The sequence below is a fragment of the Dipodomys merriami genome, unplaced genomic scaffold (assembly GCF_024711535.1).
Source record: "Dipodomys merriami isolate MVZ:Mamm:240054 unplaced genomic scaffold, mDipMer1.0.p SCAF_90, whole genome shotgun sequence".
In the NCBI taxonomy this organism is placed as follows: Eukaryota; Metazoa; Chordata; class Mammalia; order Rodentia; family Heteromyidae; genus Dipodomys; species Dipodomys merriami.
Window position 1 is genome coordinate 3675853 of NW_027206513.1, and position 23457 is coordinate 3699309.

The 23457-nt window shown below is 43.7% G+C and overlaps 1 protein-coding gene and 1 long non-coding RNA gene across 12 annotated transcripts in view; one reads left to right on the forward strand and one right to left on the reverse strand.

Moving 5' to 3' along the window:
• Positions 1-2886, reverse strand: part of Pax8 (paired box 8) — a 59275-nt gene extending 56389 nt beyond the window's left edge. For 9 of the 10 annotated variants that reach the window (XM_070013273.1, XM_070013268.1, XM_070013266.1 and 6 more), the window contains exons 1-3: positions 2786-2886; positions 2320-2427; positions 1073-1189 (exon numbers count right to left, since the gene is read on the reverse strand). In XM_070013273.1, coding sequence (XP_069869374.1) covers positions 1073-1189; positions 2320-2344 — 142 coding nt within the window. In that variant the 5' untranslated portion in view covers positions 2345-2427; positions 2786-2886. The remainder of the gene's footprint in view (positions 1-1072; positions 1190-2319; positions 2428-2785) is intronic. The other variant, XM_070013269.1, reaches the window with a different exon arrangement.
• Positions 2887-6444: 3558 nt separating this feature from the next.
• Positions 6445-10437, forward strand: LOC138821173 (uncharacterized). Of its 2 annotated transcripts, none has more exons than XR_011370088.1 (2): positions 6445-6488; positions 9631-10437. It is a non-coding gene; the product is annotated as an uncharacterized lncRNA (long non-coding RNA). The 2 variants fall into 2 exon arrangements; XR_011370087.1 differs by lacking the exon at positions 6445-6488 and adding an exon at positions 9247-9540.
• Positions 10438-23457: the final 13020 nt, after the last annotated feature.

Genomic DNA, 23457 nt, shown 5'->3' on the forward strand with positions numbered 1-23457 from the left:
GAGAGAGAGAGAGAGAGAGAGAGAGAGAGAGAGAGAGAGAGAGAGAGAGAGAGAGAGAGAGAGAGAGAGAGAGAGAGAGAGAGAGAGAGAGAGAGAGAGAGAGAGAAAAGGGCTCATAAAAACAAGAAGTATCAGCTTATGAACTGAGTTTTAAATATAGGCAATAGTGCCTATATTTAGCTCGACCTATAGAGAGAGTCGGAAAGAATTTGGGGATAACCTTAAACAGAGACATTTAAAGCAATTTTTCCTTTTTTTTAAAAAAAAGCACTAAATTAAACGAATGTAGGCTCCCTCCCTCCCTCCCCCCCAGCCTTGTTTGTTTGGAGAGTTAAGAAGTCACTTTGATACCCGCCTCCCCCACCCCCTCCGCCCTCGCCAAAAAATACCTGGCCGGGCCAGGGGACCGTGGCTCCCTCCTCCAATCCCCGAGTGATTTGCATCTGAGCTAATGGGAAATCCGAGTCTCATCATGAGATCTTTGTCGATAAAAAAATAAAGTAAAAATAAATCGTGCCTTTTGTCTTTCCTTCTTGGATTCCCATTAATTCTAATGAATGTTTCTAGAATGAAAATAAGAAGCGATTTTTTTTTTTAAAGTCAACCGGAGAGGCTGTGATTGCTTTATTTTCCCCAGCAGCGTCGGGGAGGGGCGGGGGAAGGTCTCCCACAACCCGGTAAATTCAAAGACCTTGAGCACCCATTCCTCCAAATATCACCCAAAGGTCGTGGGGGTAAACAGCGAAACTCTCAAAACAAAAACAAAACAAAACAAACAAACAAAAAAACTCCCAAAACCCGGCGGAAGTGTATGGGAGCAGCCTGGGATGGCATTGGGCACACGCGCTAGGCCTGGGAGACCGTCCTGATCCCCAAGACAAGGGCGACGTCGGGTATTGTACCTTGGTTTGGCTTAAAGATGAAAGGATTTACACCTTTTTCTGGCTTTAGAAAGTGGTGTGAGGAGAACGCCTGGCTTCTGCGAGCAGCCGGGTAACGGATGCCAGGCATCTCTGCCTAGTCCCCGGCCTCACTAGCCCTGTGTCTGCGTGAGGGGTCTTAGCTCTCTAACCTGGCAGCCCCAGAAACTGCCCCAGGTCCGCAGAGGGTGGCTGGCACGGTTCTGGTCCCTTTCTCAGAAGGCAGCTGGAGCAACGGAGAAAGCATGCTGCTGGCTCCATCTGCGGATCTAGAACGAACCAAGAGGAGAAACCTTTCGGCGCCCCTGGAGGTTACCGGTGCCCCTCCTAGAGGAGCCTTGGCGCTCCGACCCGGCACTGCGCAGCACAACCTGACCTCCTGGCGCTCTCGGCTAAATAGAGATCTCAGCCAGCGCCGCGCCGGCTCCCGCTCTCCTTATTATAACAAATGTCCCGTTTGCGGAAGAGGACTTCCTATTCGCCGAGAATATTGATTTCCTTTCACTTCACCGGCCCAAATCGATAGCGATGAGCCCTGGCCCCATAAATCGCCTTCCCCGAGGCCGGCCGTCCTCCATCCATCACCGCGGGCCGAATCGCGCCTCGTTTGGCTGTCCGCACAGGCTGCGCGTCAGAGCGGCCGTGCCCACCAATTCCCGACCCTGGGGGACTCGTTCCCGGTACAGACCCCGCCTGGCCTGGGTCCGGAGCCCCGGGAGCCGGCACGGTAGTCATGAAGCACAAGCGCTTTGAAGGCCCTAGGCCCCGGGCGCAGGTGTGGAGGCGGATTCGGATGCGCTAGCAGTTCAGTCCTCGCCCGCAGACACCCCGCAGGAGACGCTCGGCGTCTGCCCGGTGAAGGGCAAGAGAATCCCGGAACACCAGAGTATGCCACTGGCTCCCAGACCCTCGGCCATAGGCTCCTTTCTCGAGGGCATGAGAGATGCGCAGAGCTCACAGTCCTGTTAGGGGATTCACAGGAAGAATCCTGAGATGGGAGCGCAGAGGTCGCGGGGCAAGGGAGCTACAAGCCCAGCACCCAGGCGGCCACGGATCTGAGAACGCGAAGGATGTTCACCGTAACCTGTAGTGCAAGACGGAGCACAAAGTACAACCCCCGGTGACCCCACAGAGAACCCCTCACCGATCCGTGTAGTCCGCAGAAACCAAAGCCTGGGGAGGGAGGCTCAGTCAGGTGGAGGGGGACGCGGAAAACAGCCAGGCGGCCCCAGCGGAGAGTTAGGCCCAAGGCGCCCCAAGCTGCGTCCCCAACAAGGTTGTCTTGCCAGCCGGGAGCTGAAGCTCCCGAGCCCTATGGACCCCTATGGACCCGAGCACACGCACCGACGCTCCATGGCGCCGCCGGGGCTCGTGGGTCCTGGCTCGGCCGCATCCTTACCCGATCTGATGGAGTTGTGAGGCATCGCCAGGGAGTCGCGCTCAGCGTGCAGAGCACTTGGGGCTTTTTTACTCAGGTTCGGCCGCACTACGTCGCTATGCCGCTGCCCTGCACAGACCCAAGGAAGGGGCATGAGACTCAAGTCCCTTAACCTTAGACCATCTACCCAAACCCTGTCCCTTAGACTTCCATCGATCGCGCGTGCCAAGATTCGGGGAGGGTGAGGGGAAAGTAAGGCCAATCTCAGCCAGGCCTAACTCACTTATCAGTCCGGAGGATCCGGGATTGGAGGCACAGAGGAAGCTCGGGACTCCAGTCCCGGTATCCTCTCCCTCCACTGTCCCAGCCTTCACCTATTTGACTTGGGAAGAAAAGGGTTGCCAGACTTCCCTGCACCCTCTCATTTCTTGAATTCCCACTTTTTTTCCCAGCCATCTAGTTCCTTGCTAACCCCTGGGTGGCATACCTGGCCGGCCGGACACAGGCCTTCACTGCCTAGGTCCACCTGAGAGGGTGCCCTGGGCCGGGTGTCTCTCCTCTTTCTGAAGTTTGTTCCCATCCACTCGGCATCTCCGACCGGTTTTATCCCGCCAAGGCCCTGGGAGATGGGTCTGGTGAGCCTCTCAGGCCGCCGATTGGCTGGCTGGGTGCAGGGGGGTGCGGGAAGGGGAGGATTTTGCAAGGGGGACATGGCTGAGTGGACTCAGGAGTTAGAAACATTTGCTGGAGCTTCTGTTTCCAGCGGAGGGAAGAGAAGAAGGTAGCTGAGCCCTAACTCAGCCGTCCTGGAAATGCTGGAGGAGTGGGAGATAAAGGCCTAAGGTCTGAGGATGAGGCTCTCTGGAGCCTCTTGGGGTCGCTGACCACCAGAATAAGCAACATAGCTCCTCTATGACATCCATGGCTCTCAGCTCTCCCCTGATCAGCTCACCCAGAACAAACCTTCACTTTTTAGGAAGGAACTTCTGTTTTGAAGCCCAGTTCTTTCAGTGGAAGCATGCTAATAGGATGCTCCCAACTTCTTCCAGGGCAGGCCCTTGCCCTTGAAATTGTTTTCTCTGGTCATATCCCAAACCATTGAAATTCCTCTTTGTGCAGGCAGACATGTACAGCCACCTATCCTCTTCCTTGTTCCTTGAAAATTTTGAAGTTGGAAGAAAAGTTTGAGAGAAGAGCAGTGAGGGATTGCATTTCACCTCATCCTAGAAGGGCTTTAGAATTGACAGGTCTGTGTTGTCCTGTGGCCTTGGCTCTTGGACCCAACATTTCTCATTGTGGGGTTTAGGTGAGGGTAAAAAGGTGTTCTTTAGGTAGACTGGAGAAGCTTTTTTCTCTGTGGAGGAGGGATTATGGGTATAGGGAAGAGTGTGAGCATGTGGAAGCAAATGTCCTGAAGTACTTATAAATCAATGGAGTAAGGCCCTGGCAGTACCCTAACCTCAGGCCAGATCTCTGGATTTAGGACTACTGCAGAGAAACAGCCTTAAAGGCTTCTGAGGGGCTGTGTTGCCTTGAGGGGCTGCTGAAGCATAGAGAGGCTAAGCTATTAGATGGAGAAGAAAGCAAGTAGAGGGGCCTAGGACAGGGTCCTTCCCTTCCCTTCCCTTCCCTCCCTTTGTCCCTCCCCTCCCCTCCCCCCTCTTCCCTCTCCTCCCTTTGGCTCCCCTCTTCTCCCATCCCCTCCCCTTGCCTCCCCTCTCCTCCCTTCCCCTCCCCTCTACCCTTCTTGCCTCTCCTCTCTTTGTCTCTCTGTCTCTGTTTCTGTCTGTCTGTCTGTCTGTCTGTCTGTCTGTCTCTCTGGCAGTAATTGTTTCATGAAAAGAATATATATGGTACTGAATGGAGCCTCCCCATTTTTAAAGGTCTTTAAGTAAAATCAAGTGGTACTTTAGTATTTTAAATGTTTCTCCAAAATTGTTGTAAACTGCTGTGGTTTTGAAAGATTCAGATTCTTAGCTTCTTCCATTAGATTCCCCCATGGGAAAGAAGGTAGAAACTTATCAGGATGAAAGTGGATCTTGGCATCAGTCCTAAGGACCCCCACTCCCTAAGCCAATGTTCTTTCATGACCTCTGCCCTGACACTGAAGGTGAGCCAGTGGAATGACAGAGACTCTGTTCCCCTCTTACCAGAGAGGTAGTACTCTGAGCTGCTTCTAAGTTGTCTTGTTCAAAAGTTCTGAAAACCCACAAATTTCTACTCAAGCTAAGGACCTGACAGATGTCAATAATAATTGAAAGTCATATATCTATTCTGGTCAATGTTCTTTTTACTGACCAACAAAATAAATATTCCTCCTACCTCCCCTGTTTGAGCAAAAGTTCTTAAAGGGAAATATCAGTAGATTAAACTTTTTGTCCCTGTTTGTGAACTCATTTGAAAAAAAATCACTTTAATATAAAAACAAAGTACAGCTGAACAGGATTACTTCTCAAAGAAAAAACATCCAGGCACTCTGAGAAAACCCCTTCTGCAAGCTGCAGGTAATACAGCAGATAGTAGGAGGACACTCAGCAAAATCATGTTCTAGAACCAGAAAGCAGTAAGAACACAGTCAGCTTCTGCTGCAGAGATAAACAAAATTACAATCGGAAATCAGGTCTGGTTTCCTAGATTCTTCCTGATTACTTGAGACCAAGAACCATAGAAATGTCATCAGTCAGTACCCTAACTCAGCCTCTCTGATATTAATTTCTTAATACATATATTTTGGAAAATACATATATTTTAATACATATATTTTGAGATATGTATCATATATCAAAATAATACATCTATACATATATATGTGTGTGTTGAATATCTTTAATTAGTTTTACTTTAAGTTATAAAGACTTCAAGCTTTCCTTTGACTTTGATTTCAAAATGAATTTATTTCATGTTTCAGTTCAGTGGGAAATTAAGATTTCACTTTTTAAAACCAGCACGTCATTCAGTTTTTTTTTTTAGACTTGATTCATATAATGCTTCTTTGCCAAGATTATTGTTCAACAACCTGTGGTCTAAACCCACTTACTATTTTAAACTCTTTTTCTGAAAAAACTTTAATTCATTGCCCATATTAAAATGCAAAAGTAGAACAATATGAATAACTCAGGCTTGCCTTTAAAAAGTTGAAAAGTCTGGGGCTGGGAAGGTGGCTCAGTGGTAGAGCGCTTGCCTTACATGCCTGAGGCTCTGGATTCGATTCTTCAGCACCACATAGGCAAAAAGAAAAAAGCCGGAAGTGGCACTGTGGCTCAAGTGGTAGAGCACTAGCCTTGAGATGAAGAGCTGAGGGACAGCGCCCAGGCCCAGAGTTCAGGCCCCATGACCGGATCCCTCCCCCCTAAAAAGAATGTCACAGAATGTTCTATGGGTCTCTCTACCTCAGACCTAGATATTGCAGTAAAGGAAACATGGGGCTCCTTGGACATGAATTCTCAGAAGTTTCTCTGCATAAGAGTTCTTGAGATCAGCCATAGCAGAAGCTTCCTACCACCTCCCCTTCTTCCCCCCACTGACAACCTTCCTTCTTACCTACAGAGCTACCTTCTCCTACATGAAGGACCATTTTTGGACCTAAAGAACAGCCTTTAAAAATAAAAATAAAAAAGAACAGCCTCTAGGAAGAAAATTGCAGCTTTCTACTTTGAGTTGGAAGTATTAGTGGCTCACACCTGTAATGTTACACAGGAGATTGAGATCTGAGGATTGGGATTCATAGAATCTGGGCAGAAAAGTCAGAGAGACTCTATCTCCAATTAACAGAAAAATGCTGGACTGGAAGCATGGCTCCAATAGTAGAGTACCAGCTGAGTTGTAAAGGCTGAGCAAGAGTGTGAAGCACTGAGTTCAAGCCACAATACTGACACACACACAAAACGTCAGGGTTCTTGACCCACCTTAAAGTGGGATCATTTTTCCCTCTAAGCCTCAGTTTCCTTTTCTGTAGGATGTGAGTGTAGGTGGGTGTGGGGAGGTTAAGACCTACCTTGTGGCTTTATTGTGAGGATGAATAGAGTTATGAATGTGAAAGCCCTTTGAAAACTACAGCTCTGTACAAAAGTTAATTATTATTAGACTACAAAGGCAGGAGCAATATAGCTGAGAAGGGCAGAGTTAAAACTCCTCTAACATTTTGCTGTAGAAGTCGGTTCCTTTCATCTTTCTCCCAAAGCATGGTGGTGGTGAGTTTTTGAAAAGCTGTCTGGGATACTGGGTAAGATCCATGCATGGAGAGGAAAAGGAAGGGGAGCTCAATCTTTTGGTGAGATATGCAAGGCAGGGGAAGAATATATGTGTTGATGGAGATGATTTTGAAGGGAACAGTGAATGTTTTTTGGCCTAAAGGAGGGCAGCAGAGCTAGTGACAGAGGAGAGCCAGCACTGTTGTCACCTCCAGGGCACAGACTTTCCTTGTTGCTTTGAGTTTTTTGAGGGCAGAATTGCTGTGGGTACGTATAGCTTTTACACTATTCTCTTCCCTCCTGGACTTGTCCAATCCTGCCACGGCCACATGGGATTTCTACCTAGTCTGCACACTCAGGAAATGGCCAGTAGCTTGCTCTAGGGCCTCCTGGTGGCACTGCCTGAGAATCAATCATTAATTACTGGAGGGGGAGGGGTTTCTAAATACAGAAATAGCAATACAGGTCCTGGCAGAGACCACCACCTGGGGAAAGCTTTTTGGAAAAAGCCACCTCTGGCATTTGTCCAGTTGGGTAGTTTTGGAAATAGGATACCTGGATACCTGCCTCTTGAGTTTTTTGCCTATTCCCTAGTACCTTGGCGGTGTCCACTTGGGTGGCTGGAGGAGAGCCTGATTGGGGCTGAGTAGGAAAAAAAACAATGAATATAGGGTCTACCAATCTGTTTCTATAGGAACAACAGTTTTTAAAACTACAAATAATCAGTAGACTTTTTTTTTCCCCCCAATCTGTTTTGCAGATGAGGAAATTGAGTCCCAGGGATCCAATATGTCCAGGATCACCTAGCTGGTACATGTCTGACTCATGGCCAAAAAAGTACTAATGACTCAATCCTGTCCTTAAGTGTTGGATATCTTTCTTGCCTGTCTGGTTCTTCTCTCTCCTCTCTTCCTCCTCCTGCTCCTCTCTCTGTCCCATCAAGAAAGGAGTTTCTGGAACCTGGGAGTGACCAGGGTGAGATCAGACCCCCAGGGCTAGAAAACTTCCCTGTCACAGCTGAGGAGAGCAGCTCACCAAACAGGAATGCTCTCCCTGGGCCAGGTTCCTGTAGAGCAGCAGGAGTCAGAATGCAGGAATCCAGCTGGCCATGCCAGGGCACCCAGTGGGCTGCTTCCTGACAGCTGTTCTTGGGGAAGTGCCAAGGAAAAACCCCAGGCTCAGGATGGGCTCTATTCTCTGTGGTCCTGGAATGTCAGAGGTTCCTGCTGTTGGCATTAACTACACAGGATTCTCTGCCCTCCCCAATCCCTGGCCCAACAAACGGACCAGAGATCCTGGCTGTTGGGATCCTCACTGTTGGGTGAGGATTGGGAGAAAAGATTAAAGAGATTTAAACTGTCATTTGTCCTCAGCCTTCTCTACCCTCTGTAAGGCTTCTGGACATTTCTGGGTCAAGCAGTCTTGGGTACTTTTTTTGTCCATTTCCCTTTTGGCCTAGGCTTACTTCAAGAATTTACTTTTTTTTTTAAAAAAAAGAATTTGCATTAGGCAGGCAGAACTGCATCAGATTGCAGACTATGTAGTTCCTGTGTTCAGGGTTAGGGTTTGGGACTCCATATTCTCTGTTTCAGTGCCTATCCTTGCTATGGTAGAGTCCCATGATTCTGAGGAAATGTATTTCCTTCTAATAACTATAGCCACTACAGATATTACTATTGCTATTATTATTTACCAAGTATCAATAAATTCCAGGAGCATTTAGTGCCTTGTTCAGAGCTCTATTAATTTTTTCATGACACCCTGGAAAGTCAGGTTTTTGAGACAATCTAGAGCCTAGAGGTTGTTCTGGGCCACTCAGTTGCTGACTGGCGGACTTAGGATCAGATCTCAGGCTCATCCAATACTCAAACTAGCTCTCTCCACTACTTTATCAAGTGTTTCTGGTTATGAACAACTGTGATAGCTCCAAGGAAGTTATTGGAATGAGTTACAAAATAAGCTCATAAAAGACTCTCTGAACAGGAGACTGGTAGCTCACATCTGTAATATTAGCTACTTGGAAGGCTGAGATAGAGAGGATCAAGTACCAAGCCAGCCCAGTCAGAGAAGACATCAAATCTTAGCAGAAGAAGCTGAGCCTAGTGGTATATGCCTGTCATCCCAGTGACAGCAGAAAGCAACAAATAAGTGAATCAAAGTTTAAGCACATCCCTGCAGAGGAATAAGAACCTACTGTAACAATATACATTTGTAAAAGTGGACTAGAGTATTGGCTTGGGGTGGGGTAGGAGAAGGAAGAGGGATGAAGAAGGAGGAGGGGGGATGAAGAGGAAGGAGGGGGGGAAGAAGAGGTAGGTGGAGGAAGAGGGAGGAGAAAGAGGAAGAAAGAGGAAGAACGTGGAGTGGGAGGAGGAGGGGGAGGAGGAGGGGGAGGAGGAGGGGGAGGAGGAGGGGGAGGAGGAGGAGGAAGAGGAGGAGGAGGAGGAGGGGGAGGAGGAGGAGGAGGAGGAGGAGGAGGAGGAGGAGGAGGAGGAGGAGGAGGAAACCCATAGTGAGAATTGTGCTTCTCAGGGCTGGAAAGGCTGGTAAATGAAAGCAAATCAAAGGGTGTGGTATGGGGTATATCCTACCACTCTGAGTGTTATGTCCTACCCCACCTGAGTCCCTGTGGCACTTGTGAAGCATAAAACACAGAGCACACTTACACTGTAACAGGTGAGTCATTTGCCTGTGCCCTCTCCCCCGAAAATTTGCTTCAAAATCTCATTTTTAAGCATCTTTGTGTAAGGAAGTATTTCCTCCTCTTCATTCTAAACTTCCTGCTTTCTTTGAACTTCTTGGAATTGCTATGACTTTAGTAATGTCTGTTTTTTGCCCATGATGAGTTTCAATTTATAGATTTTTTAAAAGTGATATTCAGGGCCTCACACTTGCTTATCTTGATTGCTAGGCTTGATGCTCTAGCACTTGAATTATGCCTTCATCCCTGCTTCTTATTGGTTATTTTGGAGATGAAGTCACAAGAACTTTTCTGCCTAGAGTGGCCTTTCACTGTAATCCTCCAGATCCCAGCCTCATGAGTAAATTACAGGTATGAGACAACAGTGCGAGGCTCACTTTTTAGATTTTGTTTCTGAGTGCCTTGAGATTTCATTTTTCAAAGTGAAATCATTTCCCTCAGGCTCATTCGAGTGGAAAAAGCCCAAAGTTCGTAGAAGAGGATCTTTTCCATTGGATCTTAGCAAGTAAGTTTTCATTACATGGAGATGGCATAGAGGGTCAAGATTGTGGGGCTGGGTATCATGGCTAACACTGAAATCCTGCACATTCCTGGGCTAGCTATATGACTGGTTCCAGCTGCATATCTCTGGGCTGAAGCTTTGGACTTTAAAGAGTGAGATTTTTCCACATGTTATGGTGATAATTCAAGTACTTGGAGTACGAAGTCTCGAGAGGTGTCATTGTTGAAGCAAAACTGGCTACAATAAAGATGACTGAGAAGCATTATTTGTAGATCTTGCTATGGTGTCGCTGTTATTATACCGAGGACATCAGGAGATACTGAGAAGTCTCTAAAGTGGCAATGAAATGAAGGGGCTTGGAAAAAGGAAGACTGAAGACAACTTGAGAACATGGTGCTTCAGGTATATGAGTTGCATCATCCCCTCCATTGGGATATCGGAGCTGGCACGAACTAGTGTTCAGGCCTCTGTGCTCCAAGCCCCTAAGGCTACAGGCATGGATTGAACATGGATGTAACCTTGCCTGCCATCCTCTGCCTGAGTAGAGAATTCTCCTCCAAGAAAGTGTTCTTTACCTCTAGAAATATGTGGTTACAGGAGTGGAGACTGGAATATAACACATGTGGCTTCCTCTCCTGCGACTGTCTCACCTCACTAAATTCATCAGCATCCATCGAGACTCCAGAACCTTCACTTGTTTTCTTTCTGCTTTTAATAAATATTGACTATTGTCCTCCTTCTTGTTACCTCAGCCTAAGTTAATCTTTTATTGACATGCTTAGTATTCTGGGCCATTTATATTTATCATTGAAATTAGTATCATTATTTTTTAGGGATGTGATTTTAGCACAAATACTGTCTAAATATCTTGCTCACTAATTTGGAATGTCTTGGCCATCTTTCTATATCAGAAATAATTCATGAACTATTTTATCTTAACTCCAAAATACAGATATAGTATAGTATGTGTAAGTATCCATTAGGTACACACACATGTACGTGTATGTGTGTGTGTCTATTTTTTTTTTTTTTGTGGGTCATGGGGCCTGAATTCTGGGCCTGGGAGCTGTCCCTCAGCAGTTACAGTACCACTTCTGGCTTTTTCTCTTATGTGGTGCTGAGGAATTGAACCCAGGGTCTCATGCATACAAGGCAAGCACTCTATCAGTGAGCCACCTGCCCAGCCCTTTCTTTGTCAGTCGTGGGGCTTGAGCTTTGGGTCTGGACGTTGTCTATAGCTCAAGGTGAGCACTCTACCACTTAAGCCACAGTGCCACTTCTGGTTTTCTGGTGATTAATTGGAAGTTAGAGTCTCATGGACTTTGCTGCCCAGGCTGGCTTTGATGGCAGTCCCAAATCTCAGCTTCCTGAGTAGCTAGGATTACAGGAATGAGCCACTGCCACCTGGCTAATTTGTTTCTTTATTGAAATTGTTTAGCATTAACTTCTATATATGAAAATTCTCCTGGGAATAAAGAGCATGAGAAATGAAACTATGGAGTCACCTTTGGAATTTTTGTGGGTGAGTGTATTCTTTTCTAGGGAACACCTCAACCCCTTCAGATCCCCAGGCTGCCTTTACAGGTAGGACTGGGTAATTGAAGGAAGAGCTGGTGACTGACTGTAGCCTATAGTCTCTCTCATGATTCAAAAGACAAACTGATCCCACATGCTTGGTACTTAGTCTCTCCAGTATAGAGTCTGTGGAGTTGTAAATTGTGGAAAACACCTTGAACTCCAAAGTCAGAACCACCTAAGCTTGTGATATACCCCTACTTCAAGTTGTATGAACTTGCTAAGTCTCACATCCACTATGATTTTCAAGTTTCCCATAAAATAAATGCATATATTATTCACACTTTATCATCAAAGGAATGAGAAAATGATTTGAAAACTGTTAGACACAGGGAAAAAGATAGATGATGACTTTGAAGCAATCATGATGAAGAGAACAAGGTTTATTGCTCTAGCAGAGCCTTTGTTTTTTCCTCTCCTTCCTTTCCCATAGATTCTGTTGTACAAATGATAACTGAATGCCAGGCCTTTGCTTGGACTTGGGAAGACAGTAGCAATAAAAATAAGGATGCTGACCTAATGGAACAAACTCATAACCTGTGCAGAAAGGGGTCTGAGAACTGTAGTGGAGAAGAGGGGAGGCTTAGGGAGCAAAGAAAGGTCACCTGCTTAGTGCTGGTTGCTCCAAAGGGGAGCTCTGGGCCTGAACCGGGAGGAATTAATGAGGCACACAAGAACGAGAGGTGTGAGGCAGAATGTTTGATGTGGGCAGAAAAATGCCCAGACTCAATAGGGATCCAGGCACATTTAGAGAACTGGATTTAGTATTATGGAGATAAGGTAGGGCATGTGTGTATTGTGTATGTATAATGTAACATGTTGTGTGATATGTATTGTGTATGTGGATGTGTGTGGGATGTATATGTGTGTGAGGGTGATACATATAGTCTATGTGTGGTGTGAGATGGTACATAGCAGGGCGTGGCATGAATATGGTCTATATGTGGGGTGTGTGTGTATGTACTGTACTGTGTGTGATGTGGTATGTGTGTGAGAGAGAAAGAAGGGTTATATAGAGTGGTATGGTATGATTTGTGTTGTATTCAATTGTATGTATTGTAATGTGGTATGTTTATGTGTGGTGAGAGCCCAGAGATGGGTATGGGAGCAGGTGTAGGGTTAGATTACAAGAGTCCCAATAGGCATGTTAAAGAGCTTGGTGGAAGAAAAGGAAGGAGCAGACTTGGATTGACTGTGAACACCACAGTGACCTTGGAGGTGGTCACCATCCTCATCATCCCCTCTTCTCAACTCCCACAATGGTGCAGGAACCCTTCATGGTCAGCTTCTAAACAGTAGATGATCTCTATTGCTCATGGGTCAGGAGGTGCTCAAAATGCAATGCAGACCACAGACTGCCAGCACATTTTTGGTAGAAAATGTTTCCTGACCACAATGAGAGGGCACAGAATACATTGTCCCTGTGTCATGGAAGTGTGACCAGGTGGGCAAGAGCATGCCCCATCTGAGCCTTAGGTCTTGAAAATATTATGAAGCCTTTGGGTAGCTGCAAGTACTGTGCAAACAGATTTCATTCTACTGCCTAAGACATCATTAAAATATTATAAGTATCAGGATATGGTTTTTCTTCTATCATTCCAAACTTTTATTTCCCTAGACTCAGTAGGGATCAGTAACAGGAGTGATGATGTAGCTACCTCAGATAACTTGGGAACTTACAAAAAGAATGTAAATTCTTCTGGACCTTTCAATGTCCTCAGATTGAGTCAAATTTAACTAGATGATATTTGCTGAACCGTGATTTCCAGGAACCAACCATAAATTAAGATAACTTCTGTGATATGTCTCATCTATGGATGTCTTCCTTGGGGAAGATCCTAGCAAGATTACTAGAAATTTCCTTAGTTATCTAAATTAAAGATTCAAGTTTGAGGCTCAGTGTGGTAGTCCATGCCTGTATTCTTAGCTACTCAAGAAGTAGAGATCAAATGGATCATTGTTGGAGGTCAGCCCTGGCAGTGAGACCCATCTCAACAAAATACTGGGCATGGTGGCATGATCCCAGTTAGGCAGAAGAATCTGAGGCCAACCACGGGCCTCAGAAAAATAGCTAAAGCAAAAAGGGGTGGAACATGGCTTTTGTGCTTACTTGAGGCTGAGTCCAACTGCCAAAAAAATTAATTTGATTATGTGAATTTAGTTTGGCTTATGAATTTCTGATGAGATGAGGATACTGATATCAAACTGATGTTGAATCTTTTTACATATATATTTTAAGTTTATAGATATCTCTTCATCCTTATGCATGCATAAGGAGAAGTCACCATTTCAGTAACCTGATGTATGTATCAGTAAAAGTGATTCAGTCTAAAAGAAAAAAAAGGAAGTTCTTGGCTGCGGTGTAGTGAATGGAGTGGAGGGGGCTTTGTTAATGTCACTTAGCTTATGTGAACTTCAGTTTCCCCATAAAGAAGGAGAAAAATTAATCTTTTCCTCTATTTGTGGCTTGAGGAAAATCTCTTAATGTCTTCATATCACATTTTCTCATTTTTGGTACAACATACTTAAGATTTTAATTCCATTGAGTTGGCTCTTGTGAACCAGTATATATAAAAGCAACTCAAAACTGATGAGTGTAATAATTCTGTTCAGTGATATAACACTTCACAAGGAATAAGTCTCATTGGATATTATGATAACATTTAATATATATATATATATAATGTGCACATTACTATGTATTATGCATTTATTGTATTATAATGTGTCATATCACATATGATACATTTATATGTGCATGTTTATATATACAATGTATAATACAGAAGACAGGCTTGCAAGTCTAACATATATTTTATGTCCAATTTATTGGCTTCCTAGCTTATGTAGGAAAAAATGGCAAAATTCTCACAAGTCTCTAAAATTGTCCTCTGTCAGCACATGTGCCTTACCACCCATCCTTCCACATCCTTCTTGCTTTTTCTTCTGTACTTTGCTTCTGTTTATTCTATTCCCATCATACTAACTTCATTGCTTTCTTCCAGCATGCCAGATTTGCTCTCTATCTGGATCTGTATGTGGTTCTTCCTTCTACATGTGGCCTGATGCTTGCTCCCTCACCTCCAAATCTAGATTCTGATTTTACCTCAGTGAAACATCTCATTTCAATGAACACCCCTCCCATTTTTAGAATTATTGGGCTTGAACTTGAAGGCCTGACCTTGCTAGGCAGGTGCTCTGCCAATTGAGCCATACCTCCCAGCCCTTTTTAGTTGTTTTGGGGATGATGTCTCTCATTTTTTATTTGAATTGCCTCAGACAGTGGTCCTCCTACCTACAACCTCTCAAGGGGCCTGGATGTGTGCACTAATACTTCTGCTTTTTGTTATTGTTGTTGCTGTTGTTGAAATTAGATCACACTAACTTTTTGCTTGGGCTAGTCTCAAATCACGTTTTCTCATCTCTCTTTCCCAGCTAACTGGGATTGTAGATACGTGCCACCACACCCTCTCCCTTCTCCAATTTTTTATTCCTGTCATTCAATTTTCTCTTTACTATTTAATATATATTTCTTATATTTCTTTCTTTTTTTGGGGGGGGGTCCAGTCGTGGGGCCTGAACTCTGGGCCTGGGCGCTGTCCCTCAGCTCTTCAGCTCAAGGCTAGCGCTCTACCACTTGAGCCACAGCGCCACTTCTGGCTTTTTTCTTTTTGCTTATGTGGTGCTGAGGAATCGAACTCAGGGCCTCAGGCATGCAAGGCAAGCGCTCTACCACTGAGCCACCTTCCCAGCCCCTCTTATACTTATTTCTTTACTTTCTGTCTACCCCAGTAGGTGAGTTTCATTAGGGCCAAGATTTCTTGTTGGTTTCATCTACTTCTGAATCCTCAGTTCCAGGAACTCTCTCTCTCTTTCCTCCCTCTCTCTCCATATATACATAAATATATATATATATATATATATATATATATATATATATATATATATATATATATATATATATATATACGAATGTTTCATGGAATGAAAGTGAATAACAAAGGTGACACAATACCCTTATTGTGATGCTGTAGCACTAGGCACGGGGTATACAGCAATTAACAAGACAATCACTGGACTGAAGTCACAGCTGGGCATGGCCTTTACTTTTCTTGGCAGCCAGTGGTAGAAGCAGAAACTAAGCAGTTCTTAATTTTTCACTTGGGAATGCTGCCCGCATTTCTCCTATTCTTTCTTTTGAGTCATTGAGGACCTTTTGAGTAGACTCTGGGTGGAGGGATTGGGCACAGGATATGGGCAGGGTCAGGTAGTAGCCCTCATCAGGGCATAGGGATGGTGGGATACAACTAGACCTCTCTCCTCCTCTCTGATATTTAGTCCTACCATCGAAGATAATAAACTTCTGGGCAAAGGTTATAGCACCTGCTGCCAAGGGAACATGTGACCACTGGAGCATACTTGCTTGGAACAATCTGCACAATCAGGTCATTGTGCTAAACATACTGGTCTCCGTGCCAAGACACGCCCTACTCCAGCACTTCCAGACCAGATTTACAGGGTCCTCAAACAGGGAGAGGGATAGTGGTCCAAATGACCCTGGGAGAGTGTGAGAGCTTTCCAGAGAAGTTTATTTACTTTCGCCTGTTTTGAGATCCAGGGTAAAGTAGACAGCAGAAGGAAGAAACAACTGTTTCTTCCTAGACAAAATCATTCCTGTTTGGGTGTTGGTAGCACTTTGGCCTTGACCGTTGTCCTCCAACATTTGCTTTAAGAAGCAAAGACTGATGAGCACTCTTTTTTTTTTGTCCAAAGTTTTTCCTCATGTTGTGACAGATCTAGAAACTCCCATCCATTCACTATCCATTCTGGAAGATGGCCTTTCATCACAGAGTTGGTCCTTAGGCCATTAGACAAGGTCTGGTTGGAGAGAAGGTTGTTAAAATGATTGGGGTCTATTCTGTGAGCACTAGCTCTGAGTTAGATGCTTTCTACCATTTTGACTGTTCTTGGTCTTTATCCCAAGGAAAAGGTTCCTATGACCTTTGAACTTTGCAGTTGTACAGTCAGTCTTAGAGATTCATGCATGACATGAGGATATTAGGACACCTTCTTTCCTGGGGCTGTGAAATGCTAAGACACATGGAAAAGGGCTATTGTATAAAGGTTCTGCAACTTTTAGGGATGACAATGATGAAGAAGACATAGGGAATGCTTCCTCCTATATGTTGTCCTTGGCTTTACTGCTAAGAATTTCTAGCACAGCAACAGCTTAAATGACCTAACACAGCGAAGGGAGATCCGATTCTCTCACTTGCCTGGTCACCTGAAGTCATTTACCTTCTCCTTTCTTTCCTGTTCCAGACAGAAAGGCTGGTCACTTCTAGACACTCAGATGTGATCCCCAATTCACTTGGGTCAGGATACTTGCCATCCTCCTCCACTGTTATAGGTAGGTGGAATGGAGTAGAGGAAGGGGGCACAAGAGAAGAACTCTGAGGACAAGCAGAGCTCCAGGGAGGGGTGTGTGGGGGGAGGTCAGAGCCTCTCTCTTCCTCTCTGCTTACAGATATAACCTACTTGCTCCAGTTTCCTTCTTCCACTGGCTGGGTCTCTAGGTACCTTCCTTTAATTAAAAGTATTTTACCTTCTGCTACATTGACCTTCATTTGCATGAGTTCCTTCTCTTTATACAGCCTCAATATCAGAAGGAGCCTTGTGGTTAACCGAGCATCATCATCCTGTCTTGGTCCCAGAATACCTGCCCTAGCAAGTGTGCCCTGGTTCTCCGTGCTGTACCCAGGGACATCATTCTGTGCAACTGGCACTGCTGGCACAGAGCTGTCTGAGTACTGCCAGACATTTGCCCTCTACACAAGATTGGGTGGATTCAGATGTTTCCTGTGTCCCCAGATAACCATTAGATCCTTGTGAATTGGGGAACAATTACTTTCCTCAACGAGAAACTGTTCACTTCAGTCACTATTGCTTGACATCCTGGTCTAGTCTGCTTCCATTGAGCCTACTGGGGTTTTATCTTTGGAAATGAAGATTGTAGCTCTCAGAGAAAAGGAGGTTAAAAAACTTTTGTGCTGCTTAGTTACCTCAAAAATACTCATCACAGATGCTTCTTCAGAAACATTTTCTAAATACCCATTTGTTATAATTCACCTATGCAGTGTACTGGGGCTGACTGAAAGGCTATCTTCTTAGGTGGCATTAATAGTGATATCATATCTAAGAAAAAGGTGGTGATTTTCTTTCTCTGCTTCACATGTGTGTGTGTGTGTGTGTGTGTGTGTGTGTGTGTGTGTGTGTGTGTGTGTGTGTGCTGTTACTAAGGTTTGAACTCATTGCACACTTGGCTTTTATTCTGCTCAAAATTGGTGCTCTTCCACCTGAGCTACAGCTTCATTTCTGGCTTTTTGCTGGTTATTTTGAGATTTAGAAGCTCTTGGATTTGTCTGCCCTTGCTGTCAAACTGAAATTCTCATATCTCAGCCTCTCAAGTAGCTAGGATTACAGCATGGGCTACCCAATTTCTAGGATTACAGGCATGGGTTACCATCACCCAATTCCCTGCTTCTTTTGAAACACATCACACTTGGGTTATGTGTTCAGTACAATATGAAAAAAGAGACTGAGCATCAAGTTTGGGACAGTTGGTCTGTCTGGCATTAGAGATTACCTATGGGCATTACCTTTGGGAAGGTAGTTAATGGCCTACTGCTAAGAGTATTTTTTTCAAAGGAGGCTAGGTGCTGGGGATGCTGAGAAGATGAGCACTTTAGGATTAGAGGTTCTTTAACCTCACTGATCATGCACTCAAGGGGAGTTAAAAAATTATAGACTTTGTCTAAGATCTACTCAATTGGATTCATCAGGTGGAATGAGGGAAATGTAAGGTCTTTTTCTAGTTTCTACAATCCCTAGGCGATTATGATCATCAATTGATTTTAGAAGCCATTTGTTCAGAATATTTTTAAGAAATCTTCAAGCAGGTTGCAGTGGTTAATACTTGTAGTCCCAGCTACTTTGAAGACTAAGGCAGTATTGATTGGTCCAGGAATTCAAGACAAGATTGGACAACATAGTGTTATCCTGTCTCTTAAACCTTTGAATTCTAAATTTTTAGGAACTTATCTGTAGCAAGTATATTTTGTAAACCAGTAGCACCAGAACTATTGAAAACTTGCTTGGAATTTAATTCTTGGGCTCATCTAAAGCCTGCTGAATCAGAAACTCCAAAGGTAGATTTAAGCAAAATCTATCAGAACACAGCTATATCTGATGCCCATTCAACTATTGATCTGAACTTCAGTATGTATTTATTTTTATCATAAAGCTAATTTTTATTCAACTATTTTTAGTTTTAGTTTAGTTTATATTAGAGTGATGGGTTCCACTGAGTTTACCTCCTAATAAATGGTAGCCAATCTCAAAGAGAAGGATCCAAATGCATCAGACCTTTGCCGTCTATTAATTCCTGCCCTTCTTCAACTCTTTCTCACTTGTTATCATGGTCCAATGCATATGATCATCAAATTTACTCATACCACTTACAAAGCTATATCATGAAAGACAAGGCTTCTGTCCTACTCTCTTTGGACCAGGTGTTCTGGTCCAAAAGATACTTGCCATCTCCATGGGGAAATTTTTATTAAAGAACTGAGTGAGACCTGTGGACAACCTTTAAGAGCCAAGACTCCCAGTCAATAACTGCCAGAGGGTGGTGTCTTTGATGTCCATCAACCGCCTTTGTCAAGTCTTCAGGTGAACTGCAGCCCTGGTTGGTGACTTGACTGTAACCTCTTGAAATAGTCTGAGCCAGATTCATCCATCTATACAGTTCCTGGGTTTCTGACTCTCAGTAGTATTGAGCTAATAGATGTTTGAGGTAGTTTGTTCCATGGTAACCAATAGTTAATATTAGACTTTTATTTTCCTTTCTTCTCTGAGACATGATTTTCTTGAGTATAGGAGTATTTTATCAGTGGAATGCTCATGGTTGGAGAACAAAATAGAATATTTTTTTAGTCTTTTTTTTTCAATCCAAAACTGGCTTCTTTTACAATTTAAATCTGATACTAGGATTTGGCCAATGCACACATGAGAACTGTGACCAAATTTCCAGAGGTGATTCTCTCAGAAGCAGTTCAGGAGACATGAGGGGTGCTCTTTGGGTCAATACCTGTTTTCTCCTACTTGGGTTGGTCAGGCTGATGGATACAAGGGAGGTCATGTGACCTTTCTTAAAGCCAAGTCAGAAGAAAGGTGATAGATGATACCAGTGAGGTTGGTGAGACAGCTTTCAGAGTAAAAGGAGAGAAGGCCAGTCAGGTCTTAGTTTCTATGGCACACCAGTGTGTGGTGGTGTTCTTTGCATTTGCCATCCTGGAATTCTTCAATGAAATAAAAACCACTCTAGCACTTGCATTTATACATTTTATTTGTTTCCCCTCAGTTCTTATTTTCTTTTACAGAGTGGAAAGGAGAAAGGACAAGCATGCCAAGTCTCTAAATACTAAGATAACACAATAAGAAAGCAAGGTGCCAGTGATTCATGCCTGTAATCCTAGCTACTCAGGAGGCTGAGATCTGAGTGTCATGGCTCAAAGCCAGCCCAGGCAGCAAAGTCGGTGAGACTCTTATCTCCAATTAACCACCAGAAAACTGGAAGTGGTGCTGTGGCTCAAGTGGTAGAGTGCTCGCCTTGAGCTGAAGAGCTAAGAGACGGTACTCAGGCCCAGAGTTCAAGCCCCACGACAGACAAAAAAAAACAAAACAAAACACATGAGAATCTGGTTTGGGTCTGTGAAGGAAGTTTCCAATTTCCAAATTTCCTTCTGGGATTTCAAGGCAATGTTCTGGGATGTTTCTTTCCATTGGCTGGACTCTCCCTGTAATTCAGGAAGGTGCCACCAGGTGGAGAAATGTTTGGATTAGAATCTCAGGATTCAATTTTTGATTCCTGTTAAATGTAGGTAACTGAGAAGATAAGAATTTAACTGTTATGCTCATGCTTGAACTCATTCTTAACCTGCCCCTCTTCCCAGTACACAAAGGCACATTCACACCCACACCGCCCCCCCTCCCACACACAATACTAATTACAGAGAAAGAGCAGACCCATTAAGAAGTTATTGTAAATTTTTTTTTTTTTTTTCGCCAGTTGTGGGGCCTGAACTCTGGGCCTGGGCACTGTCCCTCAGCTCTTCAGCTCAAGGCAAGCTGCTCTACCACTTGAGTCACAGGGCCACTTCCGGCCTTTTCTGCTTATGTGGTGCTGAGGAATCGAACCCAGGGCCTCATGCATTGCAAGGCAAGCTCTCTACCACTGAGCCACCTTCCCAGCCCGTTATTGTAAATTTTTGAAGGACTTTAGGAAAGATATATCACAAATCCTCTGTAGGTATTCTTTTGCCTCCTCGTTAAAGTGAAAATATTGAGCAAAGTGATTTCTAGTGTCCAGATCTGATGTTCTAAGATTCCCTAATAACATTATCACAGGCTTATGTTACTCCTTTTTTTTTTCTTTGTGGGAGTCTTGGGGCTTGAACTCAGGGCCTGGGTGCTATCCTTGAGCTTTTCTGCTCAAAGTTAGTACTCTACCACTTGAGCCACAGTTCCATTTCTGGCTTTTTAGTGATTAATTGGAGAAAAAAGTCTCTTACACTTTCTTGCCTGAGCTGTCTTTGAACCTCGATCCTCAGAGCTCATCTTTTTGAATAGTTTAAGTTTACAAACGTGGGCCACAAGTGCCCAGCATTCTTTGGAGTCATCACTACACTCCTCTATCCATTTCTTTTCCACAGTTTTCTTGAGCTCCATATCCTTTAATGTTAACAACCACCAATCCCCCCAATTTTTCTACTCAATTAAAAAATGTCTATCTTTTTATTTATCAATTTCCTTTTCTCCCCTGATATTTCCTAGATTCCCTTGACTGTCTTTATTCTCTTGCCAGATGCTCTGACCACTTCAAAATCCCTCTATGCCACGAGAGAGACTGAATGGAGAAAACTCAGAACTGCAGGGGTATTTTCTCATTGCTGTGCAAATATTGGTTGTTGAGAAATGGGAAATTGGAGGGGATTGTCAGATAAATTCCCTTCCTCCTGATGGATTTTGCTCACTCTTGTAATCCTAGCTACTTAGGAGCTGAGATCTGAGGATCGAGTTTCAAAGCCAGCCTAGGCAGGAAAGGCCAGGAGACTCTTATCTCCAATAAACCACTCAGAAAACCAGAAGTAGTGCTGTGGCTCAGGTGGCAGAGCACTCTCCTTGAGCTGAAGAGCTAAGGGACAGTACTCAGGCCTAGAGTTCAAGCCCCATGACTGATAAAAATATATGTAGAGAGACGCACAGCATTGCCAGCAGTTATGTCTTATGTACAATTTGTTGTTTCTTGATGGTTAATTCTATTAGTGAACTTGACAAGACCATGGGATTCCCATGAATCTGGCTAAACATTATTTTTATGTATGGCTGTGAAACTGTTTCTGCATTTGAATTGATAGACTGAACAAAATAGATTGGTCTCCTGATAGGGGAATAGTCCAACCTACTATCTATCTATCTATCTATCTATCTATCTATCTATCTATCTATCTATCTATCTATCTATCTATCTATCTATCTATCTAATCATCTATTAACCTGTCTACCCACGGGATATGTATTTCAATATCTATTACTATATATTGTATTAATTCTGTTTCTCCAGCTAACTCTAAATATAACATCTTCACAGCTTGTTGTGGAGTAGCTGCTAGCCCCAAAGTGCCAACCCTTCAATCCTTGCCTCAGGTTCTGTCTACTATAGACTATAGACTAAGACTCAAGCCTCAGATGATTAACGTATCCACCTGTTTCTAGTGCATGTTGGGATCTCATTTCATTCTCACTTGGGCTCTCATTTCAATTCCTTTCAAGTTCCTCTTATTTCCAACAATTATTCTATCTTTTTAAAATTATTTTTTCCTTCTTTCTCTATGGATTCTTCTAATCTGTGAACATATTCAAGTATTTACTAAAAGCATCTAATTGCCTCTCCTCATGAGTGAATTTCTTACAAAGTTAAATTTAATACCTCTGTTAGTTTTCTAGAGCTGCCATAATACTGAATCATAAGTTAGGTAGAGTAAGACAACAGAAATTCATTCTCTTGCAGTTCTAGAGTCCTGAAGTACAAACTCAAGGTGTTGATGGGGCTTTGTTCCCCCTGAAGACCTTTTCTTCTCTGCCTTTTTCAGGTGGGAAATGACTCAGCAGCCTAGTGGTCGCTTCTACCTTGGTCTTCACATGGCTCCCTCCCTCTGTGACCTTCTCTCTTCTTTTACAAGCACACCTGCCATATTGATCAATACCCCTTCTAATAACCCCATGTTAACTTGACTAAACACAAAGATCCTATTGCTAAATTAATCTCACATCCTCAGGTACTGCAATTAAGATTGCAAATATAATTAAACATAATTTAACCCATAAGATTTCTTTAATGTCCTCACTGCCAATAAATTCTTTAGCTTATAGTAATCTGTTGTCTTTCCATATCTTAACTCTTCCCACAGTTCCCCTGAAGGCCATCAATACCTAATTAAATGTTTTTTTTTCTTCTGAGTCTATAACTTTATGTCACTCCTTTGGTGTACATCCTAGTTGTTTTCCCCCTTCTTCCTGGTCACCTTATGTCCAGGGTGACCTCTGTTGACTTGATGTTCAGCTCACTGTGCACACCAGAGGCCCCTCCTGTCTTCCAGATTGCACTGTGTGCCTTGTTTTTTGGACTCTTCCTTCTCTCCTTATCTCCAATTCAAGGTGTACTTTAACATTGGGACCTTGGTTATATTCTCTTCTGACCTCCTCCCACCTTCATGCTTCAGTGCTTTCTTCTAAGTAGGCAACAGATATATCTCTCTGGCCTAACTTGTCTCCAAGATCAGGGCAACCACTGTTACTTGGAAACCACAAAAGAGCCTCACAAATAAAATAACTCAAGAACAACACACTCATCATCTTATTACACATATGTGATAAAAACACACCATTTTCAACACCCTTTCTTTCTTCTATTAGATAGTTGTTGTAATTCAACACAGAACAGCAAATACCCTATTACTGAACTACATTCCCTAGCCCTTCTCTGTATCTTTATTTTTTTATGTATTGATGTTAGCATTTGTAAAACAATTGAGACTTCTATAAATATTCATGGCATTTTGAATGTGAAC